The 17,103-nt window shown below is 41.6% G+C and overlaps 1 protein-coding gene across 1 annotated transcript in view; it reads right to left on the bottom strand.

Moving 5' to 3' along the window:
- Nucleotides 1-3,696: 3,696 nt before the first annotated feature.
- Nucleotides 3,697-17,103, bottom strand: part of SH2D2A (SH2 domain containing 2A) — a 211,134-nt gene continuing 197,727 nt past the window's right edge. The window contains 4 exon segments of the mRNA XM_085640021.1: nucleotides 3,697-3,949; nucleotides 3,951-4,106; nucleotides 9,755-10,279; nucleotides 15,802-16,029. Coding sequence (XP_085496147.1) covers nucleotides 3,818-3,949; nucleotides 3,951-4,106; nucleotides 9,755-10,279; nucleotides 15,802-16,029 — 1,041 coding nt within the window. The 3' untranslated portion in view covers nucleotides 3,697-3,817.

Here is a 17,103-nt window from a genome sequence, read left to right on the forward strand (position 1 = left end):
TGGTGATCCCTGTCCTACTACTGTGATAACCTGTTATGGTTGTAGTGCTGAGTCACCCATCTAGGCAGGACATTTACATATGGGGGAATGTCTGGGGAAAATCAGATCAGATGCGAGTACAATATTATGGCTGTTCAATTAATTGCCGAAACGTTCAGATGACACGCTGTCTGGTATAAACTAGACCGTTCTAGGGCTCTCAGCCTTTCAGTCACAGTTACATCTGACCTGTCAGGTGGAGCACTGCTCAGTGTTGTGGCAGTCATTCCATGCCACGCGCTATCACATAGCAGAGTCCTGCAGAAGCAGCTTCAGCAGGCTCGCAGAGGTGGCCCCTGGTCACATCAGAATTGTAGAAAGGCAGATCGGAACCAGTTGTCATCTCTCCTTGGTAGCTGCAGCCTCAGGAGGGAAGGAGGTTTTTGGCTGAAGCTGCAGTGATGTCAAGGTATACAGCTGGTTTGCAGCAGCAAGCAGACCCCTCAGCTCATAGCAGAGATACTGGCTAGCAGGATGGGATCAGCAGTATTCTATCCTTGGCAGTTGTAGCCCCGCGCCACCGGGAAAGTCCTCAGTTGCAGCGACAATGGTGTCAGGACACAGCTCGTCTGCCCCACAGGTCGCACCAGAGATACCGGACTGCATATTGATGATGAATGTTTACTTTGCTTCTCGCAGTAGTCAAATGACCCATGCACGGAGGCCATTGAGACTCTCAGCTTGGATAATCACTGGCACACTGTCACACACATCTGGATGTTTCCTCACACTTGTAATATGGCTTGGCCTTTCCTCCTACACAGTCGCTTGTCCTGCAGAGCTAGGCACACTGCTCCCTTTTCTGAGCAGGCAGCCTACTAGGCATCGGTCAGACTCATAGCTTCTCCAGCAAGTTGCACAGACCTCAGGTGATGTCTCACCACTCTAAGAAACTTGCTGGCAGCTCTGGTCACACAACAGCTCTTAAAGTACCCTGTTGAGCACTCCCTTCCTAGGCCACGAGAAACTTGGAATGGGAGCAAAGTGGGGTGGTATCAGGTCAGAGAATGTGGATCTAATTTCTGTGGTCCAGGAAATGGTTTGAAGTGTTTCCCTTTCAATACCATTTTCTGGCTATAGTGCACACACAGCATTTGTATAAGATGATGGCTTGGACGGCAGATATTGATGATCCTAAGCAGTAATCCTTTGCAAAAAATAGGTCTTCATAGAAGTTCTAAGGGTAGCCTTTGCCCATGTCGCTTCACTTTAGTGTCTAAGTCTTTACCTTCTAGTGACAGGAATGCAGGCCATCACTTTCACTGTCTGGGGAAGTTGTATCTACCCTCCATCTTGAGCTATGTTAAACTAGGGGCCATCCAAAATGAATCCCACAGGCCACACAAACCACACTCTCAATACACAGGGAGTCTTGCTATTGCACATGTATCAAACAACACTTAACACACTTGCACTCAACATACACATGACACGTCAGCACTAGGGCCGGGTTGTCACATCCAAGCAAAACTTTACATAGGTGGGCAGGTGTATGCTGTGCTCTTCAGAATCAGACAAAAACCCTCTTTCCAGACCCATTAATCCTGAAAAATCAGTATGCTGGCACTACTGTTGTATGTTAATACCGACAACTTGAAGAGTAGTCCCATGTTGCTACAGAGGTTATGATTAATGCGCCAACCTAGGTCACAGAATCGGTTATGTTCCTTGACTGTGCTATAGACACGCATAGTTCTCAGCACATACGTCCTGATTGGGCCAAAATAAAAATTAAGATATCAGTTTCACATGCAGTTAAGCATTCAGGGTAGGGGTACACACCCATATACTGTTCAAGGGACATTCCCTTGGAACACATGGTAACATGTTTATGGAAATTTTGTAAATTCCTTAACCATAGACTGGCAGATCTTTAGCTTTGTGGTTCTACTTACCTGTAGGATTAGGGAAAATAGGAATAATCCTGTAGGAAATGTATGAAAAAGGGTACATCTAAACTTTTTGCACACTTGATTTTTGTAAATCTGGTAAAAAGTCTTGAATATCGGCTAAGCACTGGCTTTCATTCACACAAAAAGCGATTTACAATTTTGGCAAATCTTTCACACTCCAGTTGCAAACCGCAAATACCACTCTACTTTTCTCACTTATACCTACCCATAAGAAGTTACCCATTCCCCAAATCTTAAACAATGATAACGCTTATTTTACAAAAAGAATTGAGAGAGACACCTTTATGCAGTCTTAGCAGTGTATTGCAAATGGCTCATATTTTCCAGTAAAATCAAATTTTTCTCTAACATCTCTTACACCATATCATATGGAAAGCAGATTGGCGTAGTGCACATGCATCATGATTTTTATTTTCTAAAAAATTAAATGTCTGTGAAGTAGCTCGGCGGATAAAACTCAGAAGTGGTGTTACATTTATTGCAAATGCCCCTATCGCACCATTGCTGTGTCGCTCTCTTTTTCTCTCACTGTCACACACACCTTCTCCATCTCCCCTCTCCGTCCACGACACTAGCTCAGTACATCTGTTTAACTAAACTTTAATAATAAAAAAAGTTGTTATTAAGTAACTTGACACAAAAATTCGTATCTAGACACATTTGTGAGACAAGATATAAAATAAATTCACATATTCCCCTAAAAGGTTGAGTACTAAAGCACAACAGAGATATCCCTTTATGCTTTTAGCCAGTAACAAGATGTTTGTATCACAATCCAGATGTTATAATCACTTCATAGCATTTTACAGGTGACTTCAAATAACTATATATTGTAACTTGACACAAAAATTCGTATCTAGACACATTTGTGAGACAAGATATAAAATAAATTCACATATTCCCCTAAAAGGTTGAGTACTAAAGCACAACATAGATATCCCTTTATGCTTTTAGCCAGTAACAAGATGTTTGTATCACAATCCAGATGTTATAATCACTTCATAGCATTTTACAGGTGACTTCTTTCAAATAACTATATATTGTAAATGTGATGACAACTTTATTAATGAACGCTAATGCTGATAGACTAGTTTTTAAAACTCTAGCATCTCTAAAAATTGATTATCTAATTTCCATCTAACCAAACCTCATATTACCTGTTAGGCACCAGCGAGTAGTTTACATGTAATCAGACTGTCATTGATTGATTTTGCCGTAGAGAATCTCCATACTGACCACGGAAACCCATACACTGATCATATCTTAACATTACCAAATAAATTACATTAAAAAAATTGTACTCTGACAATTTTTGGCGATAGTTGGTTAATGTTTGCTTCAGTTATGAGGAAACAAAAGTGTTTTAATAGCCAATCACATACAAAACACATAAATACTTAATAGTCAAACCATTAGTCTCTCTTTTACCTTAACATGTTGATTATACATGTCTCTGAAGAATGGACAAGTGCGATATGTTACGCAAAGGTAAATGTCAATCGAGAAATTACACTTAACATTATGATATATATATACACACATATATATATATATATATATACATAACTATATATATATGTATATACACACACAAACATGCACACACATACATACGCAAACATATATTACCATATATGCAGATCAGGAACATGCAGGTAGGAAGACGGGGAAGGGAAAAGGAGAATGTTGACAGATGAGCAATAAATGATAGGGCTCCTTAAAGTGGAAGTGCTAAAAGAAGTAAGGAGCAGGAAGTCCAATGAGTCTGAGCAAATATGTTAGGCTGTATAATATGACTTTCCTACTTCCCTCTAGCACCAATTCCTTTTCAATGATTGCAAATTCTCTGGGTGATTTTAGTCTTCCTAATGAAAATACTCCACAACAGTATTTTGCCTCAGTTTCTGGTAGACATTCTCAACAAATCCCGACGGATCTCTGTAAAACGAATCCATTCTGGATGTTGGTCTAGTTCTCAAGATTCTTCCAGGTACATCAATCTCCCTTGAATGTGGAAAATGCCCTCGGCCGGTGATGCTCCTCTGGAATTCGCTCATAAATATTTTCAGCGACTGTAGGTGCTTCGGAAGCACTCCTTCCTAGCTGTCTGTTGTAAATCGGATCATCAAAGTGAGGTGACGGCTTCGGAGGATGCTGGCAGGAATCAAGGAAAGGAGAATTATCATTACCAAAAACAGCTTTATTTAACTAAACATACCTGCCCTCAGCTAATAATGCTGGGCTAAAGTGCAAATGGTCCAATCTATCCATTAGTGGAGTCATTGGCAATAGTTTGGCATTACTTATCCATAGTGGAGTCATTGGCAATAGATCAGCATTACTCCTGGTCCAAAAGGTGAAGGAGTTTGAATAACAACTCAAACACCCTGCCAGGGCATGAATTCTGAAGCCCTTGTAGCAAAAATGGTTTTCAATAAGCAAAGATCAAAAACGAAAGGCTCACAAAATAACTCCAAATAGACAACCCCCATTTCCTGCTCATTCAAGTCTGAAAGACACCAAACAATATTGAATTATGTGGTAAATTATCTGAAAGTGATTTTACATGCCAGATTTTTTGAGCCAGGAAAATTAGGGCTAGTGTGCCTACATCTGGTGAATCCTGGTGCTGAAACACTGGCCTATATGTGATAGAGCGGAGTGGAATAATTAATTTTATGCTTGGAAATGTAATTAGTAAATACGTGTGTGTGTGTGTATATATATATATATATATTTATTTTTTTAAAACAGACTTCGAGTGCTGGGATCAGTCTAGTACTTTGCTAAAGTGTACTCGACAATCGTAAAAACAACCCGAAATAGCATAATTTTAACACCTGTGATAGGTCTGCATGCGCTACTTTTTTCTCAAATTTATGGTAAACTAACCTAAACATTTGACCTTTAACGAAATTGTATGTGTTGCCGGATTAATAACTGACTGCCAATTATAACTGAGGAATTTGTATGTATGTAATTAGGCTTTCAGTGGTGATGTTATTGTGTTTCTCAGCAATGGACCTTAACATATGACAATATACATTTGTACTGTATATCTGCAGGAAATAATGTCAAGGGTTAAAGCCAGGAACATTTTGCATCCTGTATTTAATATGAATATAGTGTATAGTATAAGGGTACAGTTGGTTGCAGTTTGTTTCTGAATATTTTTTCCAGAGCAACCTAAACCCGCCATCACAAGTGCATCCACGCGCTTGAGGTGAACGAAGGACAGTAGTTTGCTGGAAGGTTCGATCCGCTCCGGTTAAGGAGATTGGTTGAAAGCAGTAATGCTGCCAAAATATTCTGAGCGTTAAAGTATACATTTTCATTTTGTGTTTAATTATAAAACAACAAAACTGACTAGTTCAATTAAAAAATGAAAGCATCATTCCAACACTCTGAAGATCAAACAACACACCACCCTCCCAACCAGCACCAAGCACCCTTCACTCAGCCTGCTCTCCATGTCGCCTCTCACCGTCACAGTTCTACCCTGAGGGCCAATATGGGCGAGGATTGCTGAATAGACGTCTGCCCCACAAGCCCTAAAATGACTTTTTACTGGAACACTCAAGGAACCCTTTACAGCAAGGTAACTTTTGGCAACAGAAACGAGGGGGTGCGAGGCCACATCAAAAGGTCGCCTAACACAATTGAAAACTCTTTTCACACTCGCATAAGCCTTGGCACTACAGCTACTGCAATCTACTACAATTCAAACACCACCGGAGGCCCCATCCCCAGCTAAGCTGCCTTTAAAGATGCCAGGGGCCGAGCCAGACCTAATCAATCGACCTGTACAGAGCCATCCACCACATGATCAGGGAAAAAGTGACAATATCCAGTGCTTAATTTGTAAAAGATTTTGCTCAGAAGCCCACTGCCTGACTATCGAATGTCAGTGGTGCCCTTAGCCCGCTTGCACCTTATGCCGTGTGCACAGATGCCTAATATTCAGAATGCCATGATGTGAGTGACGGTAATAAATCACATTGACATGAGCCTATGGATCCACATATTATGTCATTTATTGATGCGCTACCACACCTATAGTGGATCAGGCACCATGGTGTGGTGAGATCATGAGAATGTGCCCACAGGACTGCTGTGTATTATTGGATTATAGTGACCGGGGTTCTGTACTGGATATGTGGGTCAGTCCTTGTGCTGTTTATATGTTCGACATGCTGCAAGCGGCACACACAATGCCACTGTCTCCTTTACCGGGACATTGCTTTAAGCTTCCAATAGAAAGTCTCCTCTACATATTTGTAAATTATCCTATTGGCCATTGCCCTAAGGCCCCCAGCAAGAAGCCTCCTTTGTCTATTCTCCAAAACCATCACTGTGAGCTTGCACTTCGCCCTGATCGCCTGCCCATCTCTCATAGGCCCCAAGGAGTCTGGACACTGGGCTGCCCTTCTGTAGATGGGTGCAAGTGCCAGCCCGGTTGGAGGGCATGTTTGTCCACTCCTTTACGCCGCTCTCCCAATCACTATGGATGAGATATTAAAAAAGACAGTTGGAAACAAACCAAACACAGTGGCAATTCTGGGCAATCTTCTAACGCACTGGCAAACTGTCCTGCAATAAGCCCCGCCTGCTACCCTGATGGCGGCATCACCTTTACTGATGGACATCCACATCCTGGAAATAGCACCATGGTGCCCTCCTAGTTTGAAGATATCTGCCCTATACCCCTCAGTGGTAAGCAGGTTGATCAGATATACTACTGTATAATTGAAAATTGCCTTATGTTAGCAGCAAACCTTGTATTTGATTTTTACTTCAATCACAACATAGATATTTAAAAATGGGCAAAATGTGGTTGAATTTGCTTTTAAAGGAGCAGGCAGCTGATTGTAGAACTACTTTACAGAGAGCGTGTTACTTTTTTATGCCCCTATCAGCAAAGCATTGTTAAAGTCCAAACAAGCAAAAACTAGTGATTGGTTTGCAGTGTTTAGGTATTTTAGCTTTTTAACACATTAAGGGAAACAAGACTGCAAGTTTAGCTGTGAGAGTAATTTGGGTCAAGACGTTGGAGGTAGGACCCAGAATGATACCCAATAAATTCACTGGGACAGACTGAGGGAAGGAAACCTTCTATTTAGAGTATGCTTATCAATGATGAGTCACATCTCATTTGCATTAGAGGGTGATGAGGAAAAACTATTTTTTAAGGGAGCAACAATAAGAGATACGAAGACGGATCTACCTCTAATTTAGAGAGTCATATGTGAAGAGTGATTATGCCTTGGAGAGATGAAGATTTAGGATGAGTTCTGTGTCATCTGCTTCATAGCTGCCAAGGTTTTAAACTGCTTTGTGTGACATTTTCATAATTTCCCTGTAATTATGAGTGACATTTCAATGACTATGTGTGACACTTTCTCAGGAGCAAAGTCAAGTCCACAATCCAAGGTGATCAAGTCTGGGTGAAGTTGAACTTTTATCCATATAGGGAATCTGGTAGCATGTAAGCGGCATGTACATGGGGCCGCTCGGCTCCTTGGGTATGAACAACATAATATAATGGCAGCTAGCAGCGTCAGTGAAAGACAGTCATTATGTTGTCTGTGGGCAGGCGAGCCAGGAGCATGAGGCCATGTTAAAGATATGCTCTCGCCTGACTTCCCTGTGGTGCCGGCCACAACAAAAGCAAAATCCAGGGTACTCACACTGTGCCTGCTTTGCTACCCACTGACAGGGGGCAGGCTCCTTGCAAGAAAATCAGCAACACAGGCAAAGCACTAAGTAGCAGCCAGTCACAGAGTTACAGGGTCTGCTGACTTAGTGAAGCTCGGCGCTGAAAGTAAAAGTAGTTGGGACCGGCACCAGGCTCCCCCTATACGTTGGGCTAAACTCAACTTACAGTGAGCAGAGAGACTGTGACTCTAGAGGTCAGCTGTAACTTACACAAGCAGCTCAGAATGATCATGACCATGCGCTATAAAAAAAAAGGGCAAATTGTATTAGGAAGGAGGAGATCCACTTACTTCTGTGTACCGAGTGCCTGACCAGTCCTGGCCGCGCCAACTCCCCATGGCAGGCCGCGGCCACGACGGTGGTCTGGTCCACAAACTCGACTCCTCGCCACGCAGTACAGGACATTCAGATGGATGACTGCACAGTGGACTGCAGTGCTCGGGCTGCTGAGCCTAGCACCACTCTGGCAGTGTTCGGGGTCTCACAACGCGGTGCAAGCAGCGCAGGACTGCGCTGCCATTGCCAAACTTAATTCCTAAACTGTTTGCCGCCTGCACAGGCGGCTGCACCCACCTGAAGATCTGTCACACACACTCTCTTCAGTGTGTTCTGGCTGTCTGGGCACTGACTCCTTGTGATGGCGTCAGTGAATGTTTCCAGTAATGCTGCGCCGGTGTCGAGTAAATCAGGGTTATTATGTTACATTTTAGCAGAATCATTTGTAGTAGCTTAGCTAGAGCTGCGAACAGCTGCGAGCCAGCCCCCAAGCCTGGCCTTAGCAGCTTATGCGCACTGCCACTTCAGCTTTACTCAGTCAGTGGGTTGTGAATTAACATTGCTCCAGCTAAGCTTGACAGCGGAGGAGGCACTATAATGTGTGACTTTCCATTTCAGTGCGGTGATGCGGACCACCACACTGAAATGCGTTCGTCTAACACCTGATGCGTGGTACTTGGCAGGGCTTCTGCATATAGGTGCATGATAACAATTAGAGAACCCGCCAAGCTGCAGCAACAAAATGAACGTAGTATGGAACTCTGTGGACCCACACAAGACATATCAATATGTTCTGAAATGTGCTCTCCTTCCTTTACCATTTGTCAACAGCGTCACAGACAAGGTGTGAACCATCTTAGCATTAGTTCACGAAAGCCCATTTGGAGTTGTCGTACATTTTAAAGATCTGGAAGATATGAATTAGGGATGAAAGAGGCTTCTGCCTTCTAGACCACCTTGATATAGCAGTGGCTACGTGATACAGTCAGCAGAGCAGAGCTGATTGTTGGGCCTGCCTAGTCATGCCCACTGCTCTGTGGAATAAGGTGATGAACCATCTGAGAACTGTGGAAAAGCATACTACTGTTAGGAGAAGTGTCAAGGCCTACCTTTTCTAATCCCTGCTTATTTTCTCCCCTGCATGGACAGCACAGTGCTAGACTAAGGGTATACAGTCCTATTCAAATTAGGATAATTGCTGCTGCTGGAGGATATGTTACCTCTGATGGTGATGAAAATGTCTGCAAAATGAGTAAGGAATTTGTTGCATTTGGAGATGGGGAAAGCATATATGGCATTTGCATGGGATTTTTGTTTGGAGTTTATGTATTGGGAGTGAATTCTGCTGGAGTGGAGGATGATACATTTTGTTGTTGTATGGAATTACCATTGAATGTACTGCTACTAGGAATGTAATGTATTCACAGATTTGTAATAAAGTTAACACAGTTTGAGATTTATAGCTCTGCAGGATTTTCCAGGCATCATGGTAAGCAAGACTAATTTTTGTTATCACTTTTATTTTTTCTTTGCTTACTTTTGTAGTCACAGATGCAGCCATTTAAAAATATTACTGGCACTCTAAGGCATCGTTTAGTGGGTATGACTTTGGTGCTTAAGGTAAATTTGTTTACCTAGTGAGACTGATGTTTCTGAAATCTATATCATTTCATCCACAATGAAGATTGTCAGTAATGAGAGATTAAACTTGACTATTCTTAGTCACACTAACACAGCTTAACACAGGCCTTTTACGAGGCACACCCCTCTGAGAATCACAGCACATGGCCATATCCAAGCATCACTCTTACCTGGGCTTTAAAGGCTTGTCTTGAAGGGCTCCTAGCCAGCAGGCGATGCTGAAGTGACACTTCTTTGGCGAGTGGGTCCCACTGGGATCTCGGAGGCAGTGTTGAAGCTTTATTTGCATTGACCCTTGGTATTGGACTGGCTGCAGGAAGGGTGGGGTTTGCTGGTCTCTTCTCAAGCTCTGTGATGCCGGCTGTTTTTCTTTGCTTCAGCTCCACCTCAGAATAAATATTTTCTTCCTGACAGAGTGAGCCACGGCCCATTGCATAAAAATCAATGGTCTCATGGGGTTCATGATAGATGTGCCTCTCCAGGGGCAAGGTGTCTGTGGGCTCAGTGTACGTATGGAACTTGACAAGAAAGGAGTATTTTTGTTCTGTGGAAAGTGATCTTGCTGAGGCCTTAGAGTCTTGACCAGCCGTTTCATTAATGCGAGCATGCCTATGATGGTGGACTTCACTCTGCGATGACCCAGATATTTCTTCTCTTTCTGGGGTCGGATGAGGCCTGAAATCATGAACCTGAACCTGACGGAAAATGGTATTGAAATTAGTCAGTCAGTCTGTTGAAGTCATGCATTTGTCATCAAATAGATGGAAAGGAAGATCTGTTGACGGATTAGGAATGCTATGGAATTAAGTCGCGAGAAGGACAGCTTATTGTCCGGTTCTTCTTTTAAGCATTATGTTTGATACATTCAAGGAACTTCCTTTCCATACGCTGCAGTTTGCCTTGCGTCTGGAGAATCAATAGACTCTCTCTAGTATTATACATGCATTTGCTACTGACAGAACACGTACCACTAATATTTTCAATGGTAAATATACTGTTTTGAAAAAAATATAGATAATCAATTACATAGCTAGGGAGAGACCTTGTAGGGCCGTATTCATTCTTCACCTTTGATGTTTTTACAAAGATTCCCATCTTGGAAAATAGGTTCACAAGCATCTGGGCAGAGTGTAAACGAACAACAAACAAAAGAGGCTAAAATGTAAACGGACCCCGCCACAACACATACTTTTGCATAACTTTTGCATAAACTATTAGAATGAACATATTTTTGCATGGGGTCTGCTAAATTTGGGTTTCAAAGTATCTTGAAAGTGTTACTTCTGCTAAAATTGTAGATGTTCTGTGATTCTGTCATTACGTCATAAAATAGACTTTGTAAGCCATTACGTAATTTGAGATCGCAGAATTTAGCATTAGCTAAAATAATACACATTAAAAGAGAAAGGACAGTGGCCGCTTATTTCCCACCTTTGCAGCGGCACAATGAAATTCTCTGCCACTTGATATCCACCTCATGGTGGACCACTTTAGCTATAGAAGAAAATTGAAAACATGGCTCTTTAGAAACTGATCTCTGTCCATTAATCTACTGCTAGTACTGGATCTATGGAAATCCTGAGACAGTAGCTATTTCAGTGACGTGATATCCCCTAGGGGATGAGTGACGCACTCTACAAATACTGCAAATAAATTCTCTATTTTGTTCAGGGAAAGGATCCACTTAAATGTCAACATTAAAAGAAATGTCTTAGTTTCATTTTGAAGAGTTTTTTGTATATGATAATGGTAAAATTGGAATTGTTTAGCTTATACTTATAAATAAATAGAACTTCAAATAAAAATCTACAGGGGTAAGAGAGATAGTGTTTACTTGCTGTCAACGACTATATATAATTTTAACCTAATAAAACAGAATAAAATACTCAAATTTGCAATTATAAGGCTGTATAAAGTATTCCACGAGCTAAAACAGCAAAATCTTTTTTTTTTTTTACATTTTGTATTGGCATTGTACAGTTAATATAACACGTATACATTTGCTGTATTTACTTTCATATATACCTTCTTTTGTTGTCTGCGTATCTATTTCTTGACATCATTATCGTTAGGGTGCTTGTTCTTAAACATATGTGTTACAAGTTATTATGCCATTTTAACCACAAACAATACAATATTTCCCCCTCCCCCCTCATTGTCGTGTCAAATCTCTAGAAAAAGAAATAACGCAATAATCTTCCTATTGGTCATGTCTTGCCTCCCTTACATTCTCTATTATTTCCTCAATTGGTCTTTCCCACTGTACCTGAGCCCTTCCCTCCCTCCCCCGTTGATTCCTCATCCGGGACGGGGGGTTCTTTAATGTCAACTATCATGAGGGATCAGGCTCGCTCATCCTCTTCTACCTTTTCATCCCTCCTAATTTTTTTTCATTCTCACTAGCTCTGCAGTTGCCCATTCGCCCAAAAAACAGCAACAATCTTGGCTAAGGAATACCAAGGAAGAGGGTGGGGCTTTCAGCAGATTTTCAGTTGTGCCATGTGGTGGTACTATATTCAGTATAATTCTTGAATGAAAACGTCCCAGATTTAGTGACTAGCTGTTAATTGTTTTCAATAGAAGTCCTAGTTGCTTAGGGCCACATGCATAAAAGAAAAAACGGTCGCAAACGGGCAGATTATCAGAATCTGCCCGTTTGCGACCGGTATTTTTGCATTTGGGATGCATCATCCCAAATTCAAAAATCGCAATTTAAGTAATCTCTAAATTGCGATTACTTAAATTGTGATTGCATTTAAGGAATCGCAAATTGAGATTCCTTAAATGCAATGCATTAAAGTAAAAAAAATTGCGATTTCGCTAATAGGAGTCGCAAATTGCCATCAATTTGTACTTGATGGTAATTTGCAAAAACTTTGAAAAATGCACTAAATGCATTTTTCAAAGTTCCATTTCACACACACACATGCCCTTGGAGCTTGTGTGTGTGTGCAACATGTACTCATATGCAGATTTCAGGGGTGCAACAGGGTATCCTTTTGTGCCATTGAAATTGCATACGTAATTTGTGAGTACCTATTGGGTACTCGCAAATCACGAATGCAATTCCCATTCTTTCCGTTGGGCCTCTAGGCACATAGGAATGAATGGGAAGACATTCTTTAATTGCGAGTCGCAATTTGCGAGTCGCAATTAAGGACTGTTTAGAAATCGCAATTTTTTTTTAGATTTCTACATGCATAGGCTTTTGCGATTTCTTAATTGCGATTCCTTAATAATCGCAATTAAGGAATCGCAAAAGCCTACCTTGATGCATGTGCCCCTTAAAAGCTTAATTGGCACCAAATAGTATGCCATTTAATCCTCTTAAATTCACTTATAAATACTACACATAAAAGAGGGTGCCCACTCACACACCTATGCAATGACTCACATACCCATTCACAGACCCATACCAGTACTCACATACCCACTCACTCCTCCACAGAGGCACTCACACATCCACTCATTCACTCGTACAACAACTCACACAACAATTCAGTAACCCATACAGCCAGTCACTCACCCATACAGCCACTCACATAGCTACACACCACCATACAGCTACTCACACACCCACTTATTTAACTACACAGTCACTCACACACCCACTCACTCACCCATACAGCCTTTCAACACAGCCACTCTCACCCATGCAAGCACTCACACACACACACACACACACACACACACATACACACACACACACACACACACACACACAATCCCACTTACATACCCATTCAGACACCTACTCACTACCCCACACAGCCACTAACACCCCACTCAATCACCAATACAGCCACTCACACTGCCTCTCACTCGCCCACACAGCTCTCACACATTCACTTTTACACACATACAGCCACTTGCACACACATACACACAAGGGTAGTCACACATACACACTCATAATATATGTTAGAAGTAGTATTACACAGTAGTAATGCACCAATGATACTAATTTAACTTTTGTAGTAGGTTACTATATATGTTTAATACCAATAAACTCTTAAAAAACACTTACACTCACTTGATGATGTCATCAGTGATGTCATTTGAGGTTTCATCAGTGGTGTCACTGACCATGTCATGAGTTATGTAATATGTGAGGTGATAAGCAATGCATTGCGGGGGCTTAAATTATAGTTAGCTCAGGTATCTATAACTGCTGAATTTCACTGGTTTTGTATGAGGGAAATCTGAGCCTAACTATAACATCTCTGTAACCTTTGGTTTTTCCACCTCTGGGTATTTCCCAAGTTTAGGTAGAGAGCAGCTACTGTATAGAGAACCCTACAACACTGGTGACACTCTGGAAAGAAAATGTATATGTGTATTTATATTTATTTGGGGTTTTGCTGAGTAATCTGGAGAGGTTTTCCCAATATTATTTTGATGGGTTTCGTTCATTAAACATATAAGAAAAAAGTTGGTTCTTCCTTTTAAAATAAAAAAGTGCAAATACACAAGAGCAGGCCATACTTATTTAGTTGAAGTGTGACTCTGTTCAAATAGGGGTAATGCCTTTCTCACAAGTTATGTAAAATAAATATATCTCATCCAGCAAAAAAAGGATACCTATATTCAGATGTCAGCTTTTCAAATTCTGACATCAGCAAAGTAATTTATACAGAGTAGCAGATACCGGGCATCTCGCCTCAGTAATACTGCAGCTTTGTTGAAGCTTGATGACTCCAATGAAGATACCTGCGGGGATTCCATGTCCATAGAATGATTCAAGAATTTGAAAGACCAATACAATGCAACTCATGCGACCTAAGATCAGGGCCGGCTCTAGGGCGGTGCGATCGGTGCCACTGCACCGGGCGCTGACTTGGGGTAGGGGCGCCCTGTTTGCATGTATATTTTCGTTTTAAAAGCGCCTGCTGCCTCGTTTCTTGCTTCCAGCAATTTCCAGCTATCAATAAAAAAGTCAAGATCGCTCCAGTGATTAATGTTCCTGCTGGAGAGAGATGGAAGGTTTGTCTAGTGGAAGTTTTAATTCATGGTAAGGCAGTGCAGTGGGTTAATGTACCTGCTGCAAAGAATGTGTACCATGCAGATCACAAAGTGCAGATACTGTAAGGCCAGTGGGTTACTGCTTGTGTCCCAGGCATCCTTTAGTTACTTGCAGTTTATAAGTTAACATCCTAATATAGCACAGTGAGTAATTAACTGTCATCAAAGAGCTGCATGCAAACTCCAAGATATATATTAGAGCTAAATGTACTTTTGCCGTGTCTTTCATTATCCTAAACTTGCAGAAAGGGTTCATTTGGGAAGATATCAATTCTTATTATTAAAGAGAACCCCTAACAATGATGTTAGGTTTTAAATTCTGATTTTGTGCTTTTCCAGACCAAGGACTCTTAAACTTTACTGGCTGTCACTACACTGATTTACACACATATGATTGTCTCTGTGCCAATGTGTGTGTGATTTAAAGTGCTCTGACACCCTACACTGGTATGAGTGGCGCTATAAAACAAGGCCAGCCTGAGAGAGAGTGGTTATAAAGACTTGAGGAGCACTGTTAAATAGTGGTAGTGAGGTACTCCGTTTTAGATGTGTTCATTGGGGGGCGCCAACAAACAATGTCGCACAGGGCGCCACCAGTGCTAAAGCCGGCCCTGCCTAAGATTGAGGAAAGGGGGATTTCTGTGTCTTTCGGCAGCACACAATTGATCACAAGTTATTATTATCATCATACAGTAGCAATTAGCCATGGATCCGTGGCAGTCTCTAACTACAAAAAACTTGTTTGCACACTTTTAGTCATTTGCCAATTATGTTCGAAGATCTGTCATTCTGAAGTTAAATCGATTTCCTCTGTCCAGTTGCCTTATTGTTCACTGGAAGGATTAAAATAGCTAAACGCGTCATCGTAACCTAACGGGTATGTATCCAGATTATAGAAATTCTTTATCTGGAACTAATGAAACTCAGTCTTCAAATTCAAGAATAAGAGTGTTAACAGTGATCAAGCTGATCGTCACAGTAACTTTTTTGCCTCACCCACCTGAAAACACCATAAACACCACCATCATACTGAGCCTTGCCAGTTCCTCCATGTGCAGGCATGTTCTCTTTGGAGGTGATTCTAGACTCCAGGCCTCTTCCACTCTCATTGGTCCCTGTTACAAGACCTTAGACATCGGTATGAAAATAAGATATTCTAGCCCCTAACTTTGCCTGCAGTGTGAAAGTGGCATACCTCTTCTTTGAGATTCGCTGGGTCGAGCGGATTTGGCTGCTTCGATGATGGCGGAATTGACGGTTGAGAAGTAGGTTCAGTTTGTTGGGCTGGCTGGATCTTTTTCTTGACTTTTGTGTAGGGGTGGTGGTCTCCTTTGCCAGAGATGACATTACTTTGTGTAAGATGAGTATCCAGTACGTCTTCTTTGTTCTGCACGATTTGAGTGCAACACACATGCACTGGTTTCTACAAAAGAAGGTTGGAAACAAACTCTTAAAGTGTGCTGATTATGATTTCGTAGTGTACGTTAATTATTTGCACCAAAGATTTGTCCTGTACATGATTTTATTTTTTTACAAGCGGTTGTATTCATTTTATAACTTCATTGGCCGGTTGGTACCTCTTGATGGTATTTCCGTCCGCCATCACACCATTGCATTTATTTCTGTAAATCCCCCTGTCTAACCTGCCCTTTAGGCGCCCAAGAGACAAAAATACTGTTTGCTGTGAATAAAATGAAAGATTTAGTTTACTGCTTGCAAGAGGGAACCATACATTTCATATCTTCAGTTTTGAAGTAGATTGGTGAAATGACAGATGATTTATTCCTACCTTTGTGGAAGTTCCCGATCAAGATACAGGGAGCTGGAGGGACAGACCCAAGGAAGTGTTCAAAGGAAAATACCTGCCCCAGCCCATTTGAAAGTATTTGTGAGGCTTAGAAGTGCAAAATATAGAAGTCTTTGATTTTCTTGCTTACATTTTGGGAGTTTGGGGCGTTTTGCGACAAAAACTGAGATTAAGACTTTAATCTCAATCCCATCAACACATATGTCTGCGAAGACTCTTACTTAGCTTCCAGAAGCTCACCAAATAACCATGGATGGACCCTCAGCTATCCTCTCACTGTTCCATAAACAACAAAACTCTTGGGAGACTCCAATAGGCCCCCTACATAGCTCAATGAGACCCTGATGAATCCCAAACTAGACCCTTGCATAGCTCCAGCAGGCCCACAACAACCCTCCGAGAACTACCACAAAATCCTCCAAAAGATGCCAATGATCCATGCTAATCCCCAGACCGAACGCCATGTGGCTCCAATAAACCCTTTAAAGGCCAGAAGCAAACTCTTGCATTGATCCAACTCACCAGTCAACAGGATCTCATGTGACACACTAGAAGAGCCTCATAACTATAACCTGCCCTCAGGGGGCGTGAACCAATCCTGGTGGCCATCCTTCTAGGTCTATGCTCCTGCATTATGATTTTGCCTCCCTTTCACTCTCATGAGCCTGCCCTTTACAGGCAGGATTTGGA

The sequence above is a fragment of the Triturus cristatus genome, chromosome 12 (assembly GCF_964204655.1).
Source record: "Triturus cristatus chromosome 12, aTriCri1.1, whole genome shotgun sequence".
In the NCBI taxonomy this organism is placed as follows: Eukaryota; Metazoa; Chordata; class Amphibia; order Caudata; family Salamandridae; genus Triturus; species Triturus cristatus.